This window comes from Salmo salar, chromosome 28 (genome assembly GCF_965601325.2).
Source record: "Salmo salar chromosome 28, fSalSal1, whole genome shotgun sequence".
NCBI classification, from domain to species: domain Eukaryota; kingdom Metazoa; phylum Chordata; class Actinopteri; order Salmoniformes; family Salmonidae; genus Salmo; species Salmo salar.
The window spans coordinates 31,661,765-31,677,673 of record NC_138318.1 but is presented as its reverse complement, the minus strand read 5'-3'; the positions used below and the strand labels follow the sequence as shown (position 1 = coordinate 31,677,673).

Genomic DNA, 15,909 nt, shown 5'->3' with positions numbered 1-15,909 from the left:
ATATCAGATTTACTATTATAAAAGTTTGATTACCTTTTGTTGTCTTCGTCAGAATGCACTCCCAGGACTGCTACTTCAATAACAAATGTTGGTTTGGTCCAAAATAATCCATCGTTATATCCAAATTGCGGTGTTTTGTTTGTGCGTTCCAGACACTATCTGAAAGGGTAAATAAGGGTCGTGCGCATGGCGCAATTCGTGACAAAAAAAATCTAAATATTCCATTACCGTACTTCGAAGCATGTCAACCGCTGTTTAAAATCAATTTTTATGCCATTTTTCACGTAAAAAAGTGATAATATTCCGACCGGGAATGTCTATTTAGCTAAACAGAGGAAAGTAAACAAAGCTTTCGGTCGACGCGGGCACGAGCCTGAGTCTCACAGTACTGTAACCAGCCACTACCCAAACGCGCTACTTTTTTTCAGCCAGAGCCTGCAAAGCCACGATTCAGCTTTTTACCGCCTTCTGAGACCCTATGGCAGCCGTAGGAAGTGTCACAGGACAGCTAAGATCTTCACTCTTCAATAAACAGAGACAAGAAGAACGACACCTTGTCAGACAGGCCACTTCCTGCATGAAATGTTCTCAGGTTTTTGCCTGCCATATGAGTTCTGTTATACTCACAGACACCATTCAAACAGTTTTAGAAACTTTGGAGTGTTTTCCATCCAAAGCCAATAATTATATGCATATTCTAGTTACTGGGCAGGAGTAGTAACCAGATTAAATCGGGTACGTTTTTTATCCAGCCGTGAAAATACTGCCCCCTAGCCATAACAGGTTAAACTAATGAAATACTAAGAAATGTTTTTTTTTGTTACGTTCCTTAAATCTCCTGAGAATGTTCAAAGCCAAGCAACTATCTTGTACCATTCCCAGAATGTTGTGGGAAGGTTGTATGCAAAATAACTATAAGACAACCACACTCTAACCAAGCTCTAACGTTCTCAGAACGTTATGTGCTAGCTGGGAGGCTACCCTAAATTGGGTCCCTTGTCTAAATTCTAGCCTAGGCCTACTGTAGGCAAGTAAGCATGAGTCTAAATTGTGTAACACTGTTTATCAGTGCGGTCAGCAGTAGGCTAGTAGTTAAAAATATTGGGCCAGTAATTGAAAGGTTGCTGGTTCGTATTCTCGAGACAACTAGGTGAAAAACTGTATGTGCCTTTGAGCAGGCACTTAACTCTAGTTGCTCTGGATAAGTGAGTCTGCTAAATGACGTGAATGTAAAGTACAATGTAGGCTAGTTGTCAGTCAGGAATTATGGGTTTCCTCAAGGGTAAATAAACATCTTCAACTGTTTCATCTTGTCAGGGCGGAGTGGAGGGAAAGGGAGGACTCACCAGCTAATACGGGAATCGCCCCGTAAAAGAAGGTCACACTGATTATTCTTTTGTGTGTGTGTGTGTGTGTGTATTTACTGGAAGAACTTCGGAGCGGAGGAGGTGGAGCCTTACGAATATCAGCTCTATAGACTACTCGTTGGTCGCTGTAACACAACTACCTCCGGTTGCTGGATAGAGAAAGAAGGAGAGAATATTGTTTATTATCTATTTCACTTACTTTGGTAATGTAAACATGTTTCCCATGCCAATAAAGCCCTTTGAATTGAATTGAGAGAGAATAAGAATGGGGTGGGCGACGTCTTTACCGACAATAGCCTACGGACCCGTTCCTCTGTCGGTTAGAAGAGACAGGAGTTAATGACCAAGTTTATAAATGATTTAACTCGGGGACTTTGGATATTTTCTCCCCCCGGAGAGGAACGCTGGAGCCCGAGACAGGAACCGTCTCCAAGGTAAATAAACAGGCTCCATACCCGGTGCTTTGACCGTTACTCTATGGTGCGTAAAATAGCATAGTGCATGTGTGCATTGTGCAATTGGGCCAAAACGTTATCATAATGGCGATATGGTGAGCTTTTAGGGCTCGAGCAATTGCCTCTCTAAAACATCCTAGGGAGACAGCACTACTACGAACAGCAGGCGGTAATGGCGCAATGCAGAACACTACTCCTATTTGGGACACACGCTAGGCTATATAGTCTACTCATTCTCCTTATTTCAGATAGCATTGTCTATTTCTGCGTTTTCGTTTTAAGTCATGTTTCTATTCTGTGGCTGGAAGAGGCTCCAGTTTGGCACAGACGGAGACCGTGTTTCACAGATGCATAGCGGGCAGTTATGGCGCCGCTTCGAGTAACAACAAGAGGGGGTCCTGGAGAATGAAGATCCATCCATTATTGTGCCGGGCACGTTCCGTCTCGCTCCAAATGCAACGACCAGCAGCACAGTGAGACCGCCAGACCAGACCCATCCGGAGTAGCCTATTTACTGTGAAACCGGAGAACCATAGCCGCTCTGCTGGTGCGAGCAGGCTGCATGGGAATGAGGTTGTTTATTCAGAATGGACCGGGACTCATTCATAAAACTCGGTTTACTGAGAATCTCCCCCCCCCCCGTCTGACTGTATGCTGGAGATAGAGATAATATGTTTAATACAGCCTATGATGTACACTGAACAAAAATACAAACGCAACATGTTGGTCCCATGTTTATTTAACTAGGCAAGTCAGTTAAGAACACATTCTTATTTACAATGACGGCCTAGGAACAGTGGGTTACCTGCCTTGTTCAGGGACAGAAAGACAGATTTTTACCTTGTCAGCTCGGGGGTTCGATATAGCAATCTTTCGGTTACCGGCCCAACGATCTAACCACTAGGCTACCTGCTGTCCCAAATGTTTCTTGAGTTGAAATAAAAAAATCCCAGAAATGTTCAAAACACACAAAAAACGTATTTCTCTAAGTGTTTATGCACAAATGTGTTTATATCCCTGTTAGTGAGCATTTCTCCTTTGTCAAGTTAATCCATCCACCTGACTGGTGTGGCATATCAACAGCATGATCATTACACAGGTGCATCTTGTGCTGGGGACAATAAAAGGCCACTCTAAAATGTGCAGTTTTGTCACACAACACATTATTGTTTTTTATTTGTAATACATTTTCCAACATTTTTCTAAAAACCTGCTTTTGCTTTGTCATTGTGGGGTATTGTGTGTAGATTGATGAGGAAAAACAATAATTGAATCAATTTTAGAATAAGGCTGTAACGTAACAAAATGTGGAAAAAGTGAGGGTTCTGAATACTTTCCGAATGCACTGTGTGTATATATACACTGAACAAAATATAAACGCAACATTTAACAATTTCAAAGATTTTACTGAGTTACAGTTCATATAAGATAACCAGTCAATTTAATACATGAATTAAGACCTAATCTTTGGATTTCACATGACTGGGCAGGAGTGCAACCATGGGTGGGCCTTGGATGGCATAGGCCCACCCACTTGGCAGCCAGGCCCACTCACTCGGGAGCCAGGAACAACCAATAAGAAGAAAAAAAATCTCTAAAAAAGGGTTTTATTACAGATATAAATATTCAGACCCTTTGCTATGAGACTCAAAATTGTGCTCAGGTTCATCCTGTTTCCATTGATCATCCTTGAGATTTTTCTATAACTTGATTGGAGTACACCTGTGGTATATTAAATTGATTGCACAGCCACACACCTGTCTATATAAGGTCCCACATTTGACAGTGCATGTTGGTGCATGTCAGAGCAAAAACCAAGCCATGAGGTCGAAGGAATTGTCCGTAGAGCTCCAAGACAGGATTGTGTCGAGGCACCAATCTGGGGAAGGGTACCAAAAAAATGTCAGCTGCATTGAAGGTCCCCAAGAACACAGTGGCCTCCATCATTCTTAAATGGAAGAAGTTTGGAACCACCAAGACACTTTCTAGAGCTGGCCGTCCGGCCAAACTGATCAATCGGGGTAGAAGAGCCTTGGTCAGGGAGATGACCAAGAACCCGATGGTCACTCTGACAGAGCTCAATAGTTTCTCTGTGGAGATGGTTGTCCTTCTGGAAGGTTATCCCATCTCTGCATCACTCCACCAATCAGGCCTTTATGGTAGAGTGGCCAGACGGAAGTAACTCCTAAGTAAAAGGCACATGACATCCGGCTTGAAGTTTGCCAAAAGGACTCTAAGAACAGGAGAAACAAGATGAAACCAAGATTGAACTCTTTGGCCTGAATGCCAAGCGTCACGTCTGGAGGAAACCTGGCACCATCCCTACGGTGAAGCATGGTGGTGGCAGCATCATGCTGTGGGGATGTTTTTCAGCGGCAGGAACTGGGAAAGATGAACAGAGCAAAGTACAGAGAGATCCTTGATGAAAACTTGCTCCAGAGCGCTCATGACCTCAGACTGGGGCGAAGGTTCAACTTCCAACAGGACAACGACCCTAAGCACACAGCCAAGACAACGCAGGAGTGGCTTCGGGACAAGTCTCTGAATGTCCTTGAGTGGCCCAGCCAGAGCCCGGACTTGAACCCGATCGAACATCTCTGGAGAGACCTGAAAATAGCTGTGCAGCAACTCTCCCCATCCAACCTGACAGAGCTTGAGAGAATCTGCAGAGAAGAATGTGATACTCCCCAAATACAGGTGTGCCAAGCTTGTGGCGTCATACCCAAGAAGACTTGCGGATGTAATCGCTGCCAAAGGTGCTTCAACAAAGTACTGAGTAAAGGGTCTGAATACTTATGTAAATGTGATATTTCAGTTTCTAAAAACCTGTTTTCGCTTTGTCATTATGGGGTATTGTGTGTAGATTGATGAGAGGGGGAAAAACTATTTAATCCATTTTAGAATAAGGCTGTAACGTAACAAAATGTGGAAAAGTCAAGGGGTCTGACTACTTTCCGAAGGCACTGTGTGTGTGTGTATATGTGTGTGAGATATATATATATATATATATATATACATACAGTGAGGGAAAAAAGTATTTGATCCCCTGCTGATTTTGTACGTTTGCCCACTGACAAAGAAATTATCAGTCTATAATTTTAAAGATAGGTTTATTTGAACAGTGAGACACAGAATAACAACAAAAAATCCAGAAAAACGCATGTCAAAAATGTTATAAAATGATTTGCATTTTAATGAGGGAAATAAGTATTTGACCCCTCTGCAAAACATGACTTAGTACTTGGTGGCAAAACCCTTGTTGGCAATCACAGAGGTCAGACGTTTCTTGTAGTTGGCCACCAGGTTTGCACACATCTCAGCAGGGATTTTGTCCCACTCCTCTTTGCAGATCTTCTCCAAGTCATTAAGGTTTCGAGGCTGATGTTTGGCAACTCGAACCTTCAGCTCCCTCCACAGATTTACTATGGGATTAAGGTCTGGAGACTCGCTAGGTGTCATAAAATAAGTCGTACTCATCCTTAAAAATGTCGTACTGGAGAGAAGAGGACCAAAACGCAGCAGGTATGTGCAGGCTCATCTTGACTTTTATTAACTATCAAAAATGAACACCCAAAATAACAAAGAACTCACGAGAATGAACGAACGAACAACCAACAGTCTGGCAAAGCATAGGCTCAACACAGAACATTTCCCCACAACCCCAAAGACAAACACACACACCTATATAGGACTTCCAATCAAAGGCAACTATACACACCTGCCTTCAATTGGAAGTCCCAATCATCAACCCAACATTTAACAAACACAAACCCCCTGCCACATCCTGACCTAGACTAAGCAATACGCCCTCTGCTGGTCAGGACGTGACACTAGGCTACTCCAGGACCTTAATGTGCTTCTTCTTGAGCCACTCCTTTGTTGCCTTGGCTGTGTGTTTTGGGTCATTGTCATGCTGGAGTACACATCCACGACCCATTTTCAATGCCCTGGCTGAGGGAAGGAGGTTCTCACCCAAGATTTGACGGTACATGGCCCCGTCCATCGTCCCTTTGATGCGGTGAAGTTGTCCTGTCCCCTTAGCAGAAAAACACCCCCAAAGCATAATGTTTCCACCTCCATGTTTGACGGTGGGGATGATGTTCTTGGGGTCATAGGCAGCATTCCTCCTCCTCCAAACACGCCGAGTTGAGTTGATGCCAAAGAGCTCCATTTTGGTCTCATCTGACCACAACACTTTCACACAGTTGTCCTCTGAATCATTCAGATGTTCATTGGCAAACTTCAGACGGGCATGTATATGTGCTTTCTTGAGCAGGGGGACCTTGCGGGTGCTGCAGGATTTCAGTCCTTCACGGCGTAGTGTGTTACCAATTGTTTTCTTGGTGACTATGGTCCCAGCTGCCTTGAGATCATTGACAAGATCCTCCCGTGTAGTTCTGGGCTGATTCCTCACCATTCTCATGATCATTGCAACTCCACGAGGTGAGAACTTGCATGGAGCCCCAGGCCGAGGGAGATTGACAGTTCTTTTGTGTTTCTTCCATTTGCGAATAATCACACCAACTGTTGTCACCTTCTCACCAAGCTGCTTGGCGATGGTTTTGTAGCCCATTGCAGCCTCGTGTAGGTCTACAATCTTGTCCCTGACATCCTTGGAGAGCTCTTTGGTCTTGGCCATGGTGGAGAGTTTGAAATCTGATTGATTGATTGCTTCTGTGGACAGGTGTCTTTTATACAGGTAACAAACTGAGATTAGGAGCACTCCCTTTAAGAGTGTGCTCCTCATCTCAGCTCGTTACCTGTATAAAAGACACCTGGGAGCCAGAAACCTTTCTGATTGAGAGGGGGTCAAATACTTATTTCCCTCATTAAAATGCAAATCAATTTATATCATTTTTGACATGCGTTTTTCTGGATTTTTTGTTGTTATTCTGTGTCTCACTGTTCAAATAAACCTACCATTAAAATTATAGACTGATCATTTCTTTGTCAGTGGGCAAACGTACAAAATCAGCAGGGGATCAAATACTTTTTTCCCTCACTGTATATACATAAAAACACGGTTTGTTATGAATGAAGTTTTTCAATAGAGATAACTCTCACTCTCTCTCTGCAGCTGTCTGCAGTGGGTGGTCTCTCTGAGGTCCTCTCTGGACTGCTCCTCAGTGTCTTCACTCTGGGAATCACGTCCGCTACCCTATTCCTCCCCTCTTCCCTCACGTCCTCTCCCCTCCTCCCCCCACACGTCCTCACCCTCCCTCCTCCCCTCCTCCCTCACGTCCTCTCCCTTTCTCCTCCCCTCCTCCATCACAACTCACCTCCTCCCCTTGTACCTCCTCCCCCCTCCCTGCTCTGGACCCCCCACCCCTCGGTCAGCAAGCCGAGCAGGGGGGGTCAGGGCGCCATGGTAACCCATAGCAGGCACGACCCCCCCAGCCATGAGCAGCGTTACCCACCCAGAGGTCAGAGGTCAGGGGTCAGACGTTCACCCCCTGCGCTACAAACCCTTCAGCTCGCACGCACACTACCAACAGGCCAGTTCAATTCTGTCATCATGTGGCAGCTCCACATGTACTATATGCAAACTAGCTAGCCTCTTACTAAATGCTAACCCATCATCATCATTATTCCTCTCAGTCTCAGATGGTTTGTCTAATTGTTATCATTACAGCATCATATATTATAGTTCCTCTGCCAGGTGCTGTGTGTATAGTATATTTGATGTACCTACTTTGCATAAATGAAACAATTGTTATATTAAAACCTATTATTTCCCCTTGTTGCAGGTGCTGTGTGCGGTGCGTAAGTTACAGGAGAGTGGGTTCTACTGGGGTGCAGTGGGGGGTCGTGAGGCCAGCGCTCTGCTCCGCTCCCAGCCCCCAGGGACCTTCCTGGTCCGAGACTCCTCCGACCACCACTACTTCTTCACACTGTCGGTCCAGACGGCTCGTGGGACCAAGAACCTCCGGATCCACAGCCAGGGGGGAAGCTTTTACCTGCAGCCCGACCCCCACTGCACGCACACGCCCCCGCGTTTCGACTGTGTGCTCAAACTGATTGGACACTACATGGGGAAGGAGGGAGGTGGAGGAGGAGATAGGGAGGCCGGGGTAAGGACAGGGGGGGGCATGGCTGCGGCTGCAGGGGAGACTGTGGGGACAGGGAGTTTGTATCTGATCCACTCTGGGGGAGAGAAGGTTCCGTTAGAACTGCGTCGACCCCTCCCCTCCTCCCTGTCCTCCCTCCAGCACCTGTGTAGAAGGACCCTGAACGGACACCTGGGGGGCCCGGATCCCCCTGACACACACCAGCTCCCTCACACTCTAAGAGACTTCTTGGCGGAGTACGATGCTCCCATCTAACACACACACACACACACACACACACACAGTTCAGTTTGGGGGTTTTCCCGTCTAATGGTTGAGGATAGGATTTGGAGAGGGTAAGCTGATCCTAGATCGATGCCACTGCTTTCCTATCAAGTGGATCCTCATATAGGTAGCCATGGATACGCCTCTCCTGGAGAGACTGTCAATGGGAGTCAGGAAAACGCTGGGGGTCAAAGGTTGTTGCCCTGTCAGCCAGTTAGTCGTTCTCCCAGCGGAAGCTGTGATTGGGTAGTCAAAAAGATTAAAGTGACGCAGACAGTGAACGTGCACACACGCAAGCAAACACACACACACGCAAGCAAACACACACACACGCAAGAAAACACACACACACGCAAGCAAACACACACGCAAGCAAACACACACACACACGCAAGCAAACACACACACACACGCAAGCAAACACACACACACGCAAGCAAACACACACACACGCAAGCAAACACACACGCAAGCAACACACACACACGCAAGCAAACACACACACGCAAGCAAACACACACGCAAGCAAACACATACACACTTTAGCAAGCACACACTTTAGCAAGGGCTTTAGGAGTGTTGTCAGAAAGGTTTCCTGTGGGTTTGTTGTGCTGCTGTGGCTGAGGAACAGCTCTTTCTGTTGATTAGCAGAAGCTTACCTCTCCTCTTTCTCCTGTCTGACATGTAAAATGGGTTGACTGGATTGAGAGGGAGAGAGAGAGGGAGATAGAGAGAGGGATTGAAGTATAATGAGAGAAAAGGAGAGAGAGGGTGGGGAGTATGGCAGTGAATGTCAAACGAGGGGCCCATAGCAGAGTGAATGTGTTTGTGTGCATGGTGTCGTACACATTTCCACTGCTGCATGCCAACTAGCATGGCCTCATAGGAAGGTGTGAGGGATCATGGCTGACAACAGCCTCTAGCCTCACAGACACACACACACACACACACACACACACACACACACACACACACACACACACACACACACACACACACACACACACACACACACACACACAGAGATAGACACACACACAGGCATACATACAGCTATACTGCAGCTTTGGAAGCTCTTCTGTTAGAATGTGATGGAGGTGCCCCTGTCTCTCCCTCTTGTCTTTACCCCCCCCCCCCCCACACATATCTCTCTGAGAACAGGAGTTGTGACAGTGAGTCTGAGCAGACCACTGTTAGTCAGACAAAAGCCCTGGCAGACAACCAAAGCTAACAGTGGATCTTATTATAGTCCCAGGGGGCCGGCAGGCAGACAGACAGACAGACAGACAGGCAGGCAGGCAGGCAGGCAGACAGGCAGGCAGGCAGGCAGGCAGACAGACAGACAGACAGACGACAGACAGACAGACAGACGCAGACAGACAGACAGACAGGCAGGCAGGCAGACAGACAGACAGACAGACAGACAGACAGACAGGCAGGCAGACAGGCAGAAACAACAACGGGTGTGTCCCAAATAGCACCCTATTCCCTTTATAGTGCATTACTTTGGGACCGTGTGGACTCTGGTCAAAACTAGTTCACTATAGGAAATAGGTTGCCATTTGAGACACAGGCAGAAACAACTACAACTGAAGCAGAACATAGAAGTCGAGTGGGAGAGGTTAGGAAAGGGTGAGGAAAGAGTGAGGAAGACAAGTAGGGGTGAGGCTGGGGGAGAGGTTAGAGATGGTTTTCAGACCACAGAGATGATGACAACCCCTTCATTTGGTCTGATGATGATGGTAGTGATGATGATGATGATGATGACGAAGACGTGATAATAATGATTTTGATGATGATGTAGTGTTACGCTGAATCCATGTCTTCCTGATAGAAGTCTAATTAGTAGAAGATCAACGTTTGTCATTTTTAACATTTACTAACAACATAATGTTTACATGTGTCGCATCAGCCCAGCTACATGTGAAGTACTCGTCTTTCATAAAGACTGCTCATAACCTCGCCACCAGACTGGCAGACAGGGCAAACTATCTGGAACAAAAAAAAACTAAAAGCATTACAAAATAGAAATGAATAAAGGAACTTTGCACATATTTATATTTCTAAGATATTTCAATACTTAATATTAAAGCGCACTTTTTTTTAACCAAATTGAACCGATTCTCTTTGTGCCTTCATTTATGTAGGATACACGTCTGTCTGTCTGTGTGCGATTTAATTAACACTTTAACTGAATGTGGTGTCAATTTAAACCCCTCTGATGTTAACCCCTCTAGAATCAACTCTCAGATATAACACTTTTTTACCTCAACACGAGATTTTAACACCTGCAAATTTGCTGTGTGGGGAACACGTGAAACATTTCTCTGGTAATGTGCAGTGTACTGAACTGTAGTGTGTGTGTGTGTGTGTGTGTGTGTGTGTGTGTGTGTGTGTGTGTGTGTGTGTGTGTGTGTGTGTGTGTGTGTGTGTGTGTGTGTGTGTGTGTGTGTGTGTGTGTGGGGGAGAGGGAGAAAGAGGTGAGGGGGTCAGAGAGAATTAGTGTATGTAAGGTCAGAGAGGTGAAAGGTTCCACGTGGGAGAGATTTATGATGGTCTGTGGTTAGCAGTGTGTAAAAGGTGTACGTAAGGGTCTGGGTGGAGAATTTCTCAATAGTGTGAGTAACTCTCTCTCTCTCCCCCAATTCAATTCAAATGGCTTTATTGGCATGGGAAATATGTATATATTGCCAAAGCAACTGAAATAGAGAATAAACAAAAGTGAAATAAACTATCTCTCTCTTTCTCACACACACAGTTAGACGGTGTTACAAGTGCTATGGTTTAGAAATATACTATGAGGTTTCCTGTACACATTCACACAACTGAGAATGAATAACCACAATCACACTTACACAGAACATCTCTCCACTTTCTCACATCATAAAGGAAAAAACACACAACTACAGATGTAGGATTTTAATTTGAGCCAGTTTGCTACAGCAGGAAAATAATCCTGCAGCAACAGGATATGTGGATTATAATGAATGGATTTTTTTTGTAGGGGTTGATACATTTTTCTGTAGGGAAAATCAAGTCTGGAATTGTAAAGTGGAAATTGCTAACTTTAGAAGGCTTTTCAAACCTTGAATACACTACATGTTTGCATTTTCCTGCTATGCAAGAAAATTACTGCAACAACAGGATGATAAAATTAAGATACGGCATTTGTACACAGTTTCATTTCTAAACTTGTGGTTTCTACCTCAAGATTTTCATGAGAGAAATCATGTTACTTTCCAAATTCACACAACCAGTTTAGATGTACGCGCACGCACGCACGCACGCACGCACACACCACACACACACACACACACACACACACACAAACCTTCACACAAAGCTTTACCGCTAGTGCCTCCCCTTCTCCATAAACCTCTGATTACATAATTGATTGACAGGGTCAGCAACATTGACGGGAATAGGGCCATAAACTATTACAGTAATGTTTACTATCTGGCTCCCATCAGGAAGACTCTCTACTTCCTGGTTCAAACAAATACAAAGACCGCACTGTGTTAGGCAATTCCCAGAGCCCTGCATGATAACAATACCCAGTGCACAACATGACAGCAACAGCCTTGCAGACAATGCATTATGTTTTTCATGACAACATGACTAGGAAATACTCTGGGCCCTGATGTCAAAGATGAGATATAACTAAATGTTTTGTTGCCAAGGAGATATTTAGAATAACACAACTCATATGTATAACACAGTCCCTAGTCAGTGGGGTCCAGTCTATCAGTAAATACACGCTGTTTGAATTTTATTGTGCAAGCGCATTGTAAGTACATTCCATATCCATTAGGGACATATTCAGAGAGCGAGAGAGAGAGAGAGAAAGAGAAAGAGACAGAGAAAGAAAGAAAGAGAGAGAGAATGAAAGAGACAGAGAAAGAAAGAGAAAGAGAGATGACACACACCTACAAAAGCAACAAGCCACAGGCAGGTCAAAAAAACAAAGAGGGGTTCCCCGATGCATTTAGTTGTTTCAGGCAACCCCTCCCACAAAACACATACACACAGCAGTAGGCTTGCTCTGGGCTGTACCTAACAGGAAAGGAATGCAGTGAGCTTTTACACATCTGGCCTGAGGGCCTACGGGGATGGTAATGTGCAGTGAACTGTAGTGTGTGTGAGAGAGAGTGAGTGAGCGAGAGAGAGAGAGATTGAGGGATAGAGAGAGTGAGTGAGAGAAAGAGAAAGAGAGAGAGAAAGAGAGAGAGAGAGAAAGAAAGAGAGAGAAAGAGAGCGAGAGAAAGAGAGAGAAAGAGAGAGAGAGAGAGCTCCTGAGTTCTTCTGCAAAAATATAGAATTAGAGTTGGATAAATGTAGATTAACAATTTTTATCACAAGGACTTATACAACATACTAACCTCAACATCAAATCCTTCAATCCAAATCCAAATTCCATACCTAAAATCTTGATTTTGGATAAAATTACCTGAATGGACTATCAAGAAACAAAAACTTCTAACAAGCCAAAACCTGCAGAAGAAACACAGCGGAACATGGAAATACCATCCAACACAAAACACAACAATGCAAAAGAGGGACTATCATGGTCTGCTTGAAACATGTTGGTATTACAGACTCGGTGAGAGAGAGGTTGAAAATGTCCGTGAAAACACTTGCCAGTTGGTCAGCGAATGCTCGGAGTACAATTCTTGGTAATCTGTCTGGCCTTGCAGCCTTGTGAATGTTGACCTGTTTAAAGGTCTTACATCGGCTACGGAGAGCGTCATCACACAGTCGTCCGGAACAGCTGGTGCTCTCATGCATGCTTCAGTGTTGCTTGCCTCGAAGCACCCATAGTCATTTAGCTCGTCTGGTAGGCTCGTGTCACTGGGCAGCTCGCGGCTGTGCTTCCCTATGTAGTCTGTAATAGTTTGCAAGCCCTGCCATATCCGATGAGCGTCGGAGCCGGTGTAGTAGGATTCGATCTTAGTCCTGTATTGACGCTTTGCCTGTTTGATGGTTCGTCAGAGGGCATAGCGGGATTTCTTCTAAGCGTCCGGGTTAGAGTCCCGCTCCTTGAAAGCGGCAGCTCTACCCTTTAGCTCAGTGCGGATGTTGCCTGTAATCCATGGCTTCTGGTTGGAGTATGTACGTACGGTCATTGTGGGGACAACATCATCGACGCACTTATTGATGAAGCTAGTGACTGATGTGGTGATCAACTTTAGTAGAAAAACAGTTCTTGAGGGCTGTTTGCGATTTCGTTCATACCGGTGAACCGGTGTTTGAGTGGTGTGGTTGCAATATCAACAGTCCCTTATCTCTGGTATATCTTGGCATCATTTAAAACTAAGTTTATGTTGTATACAGCGCAATGGACATTCCGTATAATGCCTAATGTCTCAAGAAAGGCTGTCTGAGTTGGCAATACTCAGTATAGAAAACAGTCGGCCTGCAACCTGCAAGGACTTATACAGGATACTAACCTCAACATTAAAACAGTCATTCCAATTCACAATTCCATACCTAAAACCTTTATTTTGTACAAAATAACCTGAATGGGCTACTACCACCAAGGACTATCAAGAAAAACAAAAACTTCTAACAAGCCAAAACCTGCAGAAGAAACCCAGCGGAACATGGAAATACCATCCAACACAACATTGCGTGAGTAATGTTCAGTCTGAACCTACTTTCTGAAGCCAAAAAGTAAAAGACAATAATCTCTATGTAATTATGTTATATTAAGTTTAATAAATAAGTATTCTAAGCTACTAAGCTGCTAGGACAGAACTGACCTGGCTGCTACTTCAATTAGCACTGAAGTGTGAAGTGATGCCTCCAACTCAATCATCAAGTTTGCAGACGACGCAACAGTAGTAGGCCTGATGACCAAGAAATTACGAAACAGCCTACAGGGAGGAGGTGAGGGCTTTGACTTGGCACTTAAAACCCTCACAAACTTTGACAGATGCACAATTGAGAGCATCTTGTCGGGCGGTATCACCACCTGGTACGGCAACTGCACCACCCGCAACCGCAAAGCTCTCCAGAGGGTGGTGTGGTCTGCCCAACGCATCACCAGGGGCAAACTACCTGCCCTCCAGGTCACCTTCAGCACCCAATGACACCGGAAGGCCAAAAAGATAATCAAGGACAATAACCACCCGAACCACTGCCTGTTCACCCCGCTATCATCCAAAAGCCGAGGGCAGTACAGGTGCATCAAAGCTGGGACCGAGAGACTGAAAAACAGCTTCTATCTCAAGGCCATCTGACTGTTAAATAGCCATCACTAACATTGCTCGTCCAAATATTTATATATTCTTAATTCCATTCCTCTGCTTTAGATTTGTGTGTATTGTGTGTATTGTTGTGAAATTGTTAGATATTACTTGTTAGATATTACTGCACTGTTGGAGCTACACCCGCTACACCCGCAATAACATCTGCATGTGGCCAATACAATTGGATTTGAAGTGAGAGGTGTGAAAACTATTGAGCCTAATGGCAGGAGAGCTTCACAGCCCCCCCCAAATGCAGAGGGCTTTGAAGCCCCCATGGCTTATCCCTGTGGAGAGGTAATTACAATACAGTACCTCATGGATATAAAAAATTACACTGCACGGAATAAGTAAAAATGAAAAAGCTCCTCAAGGACAATCCAGAGACACTATTTGCTGAAAAATAGTACAAAGCTACAAAGACGGGAACGTAAGCTACTTACCCAAAGAGGGTTTTGGCCCAGGGTGGAAACTCAGAATACTAGACATTGAGGAAATTGAAACAACCTCTGTCAACGTGTACAAGTCTGGGACGGTAATGGTGCAGGGTACCCCCCCCCCAACAGGACCCGGTGGGCAGAAGGTGGAGATGGACGGCTGCTCTACGGACTGAGGTGAGAGAACTTAAAGAGGCACACATGGAAGGGGGCAGTATTTGCACGTCTGGATAAAAAACATACCCGATTTAAACTGGTTACTACTCTTGCCCAGAAATGAGAATATGCATATAATTAGTAGATTTGGATAGAAAACACTCTAAAGTTTCTAAAACTGTTTGAATAGTGTCTGTGAGTATAACAGAACTCATATGGCAGGCCAAAACCTGAGAAGATTCCATACAGGAAGTGCCCTGTCTGACAATTTGTTCTCCTTCTGTGGTATCTCTATCGAAAATACAGCATCTCTGCTGTAACGTGACATTTTCTAAGGCTCCATTGGCTCTCAGAAGGCGCCAGAAAGTGGAATGACGTCTCTCCTGTCTCTGGGCAAAAAAACAGCAGGAGATTTTGTGAGTGGTCAGGCTGAGAACAGTGACACTGGAGATGCGCATTCATGAGAATTCTCTATTTTTTTCTTTCAGCCTTTGAATGAACACAACGTCGGTTGGAATATTATTGCTATTTTACGAGAAAAATAGCATAAAAATTGATTTTAAACAGCGTTTGACATGCTTCAAAGTACGGTAATGGAATATTTTGATTTTTTTTGTCACAAAATGCGGTCGCGCGTCACCCTTCGGATACTGACATGAACGCACGAACAAAACGGAGGTATTTGGATATAACTATGGATTACTTGGAACCAAAACAACATTTGTTGTTGAAATAGAAGTCCTGGGAGTGCATTCTGATGAAGAACAGCAAAGGTAATCCAATTTTTCTTATAGTAAATCTGAGTTTGGTGAGGGCCAAACTTGGTGGGTGTCAAATTAGCTAGCCGTGATGGCCGGGCTATGTACTCAGAATATTGCAAAATGTGCTTTCGCCGAAAAGCTATTTTAAAATCTGAC

At 44.7% G+C, this 15,909-nt stretch overlaps 1 protein-coding gene across 1 annotated transcript; it reads left to right on the top strand.

Moving 5' to 3' along the window:
* The first annotated feature begins 1,421 nt into the window (after positions 1-1,421).
* Positions 1,422-9,194, top strand: LOC106589833 (suppressor of cytokine signaling 3). The gene is made up of 3 exons (XM_014180219.3): positions 1,422-1,801; positions 6,900-7,317; positions 7,570-9,194. Exons 2-3 carry the CDS (start codon positions 7,222-7,224, stop codon positions 8,143-8,145), a joined length of 672 nt encoding a protein of 223 aa, XP_014035694.1. The 5' UTR covers positions 1,422-1,801; positions 6,900-7,221; the 3' UTR covers positions 8,146-9,194.
* Positions 9,195-15,909: the final 6,715 nt, after the last annotated feature.

Coding starts and splice junctions, on each gene's coding strand:
- LOC106589833 (XM_014180219.3), top strand. CDS start 7,222: ATGAGCAGCGTTACCCACCCAGAGGTCAGAGGTCAGGGGTCAGACGTT. Junction 7,318..7,569: donor CGCACGCACACTACCAACAG/GCCAGTTCAATT, acceptor CCCTTGTTGCAG/GTGCTGTGTGCGGTGCGTAA.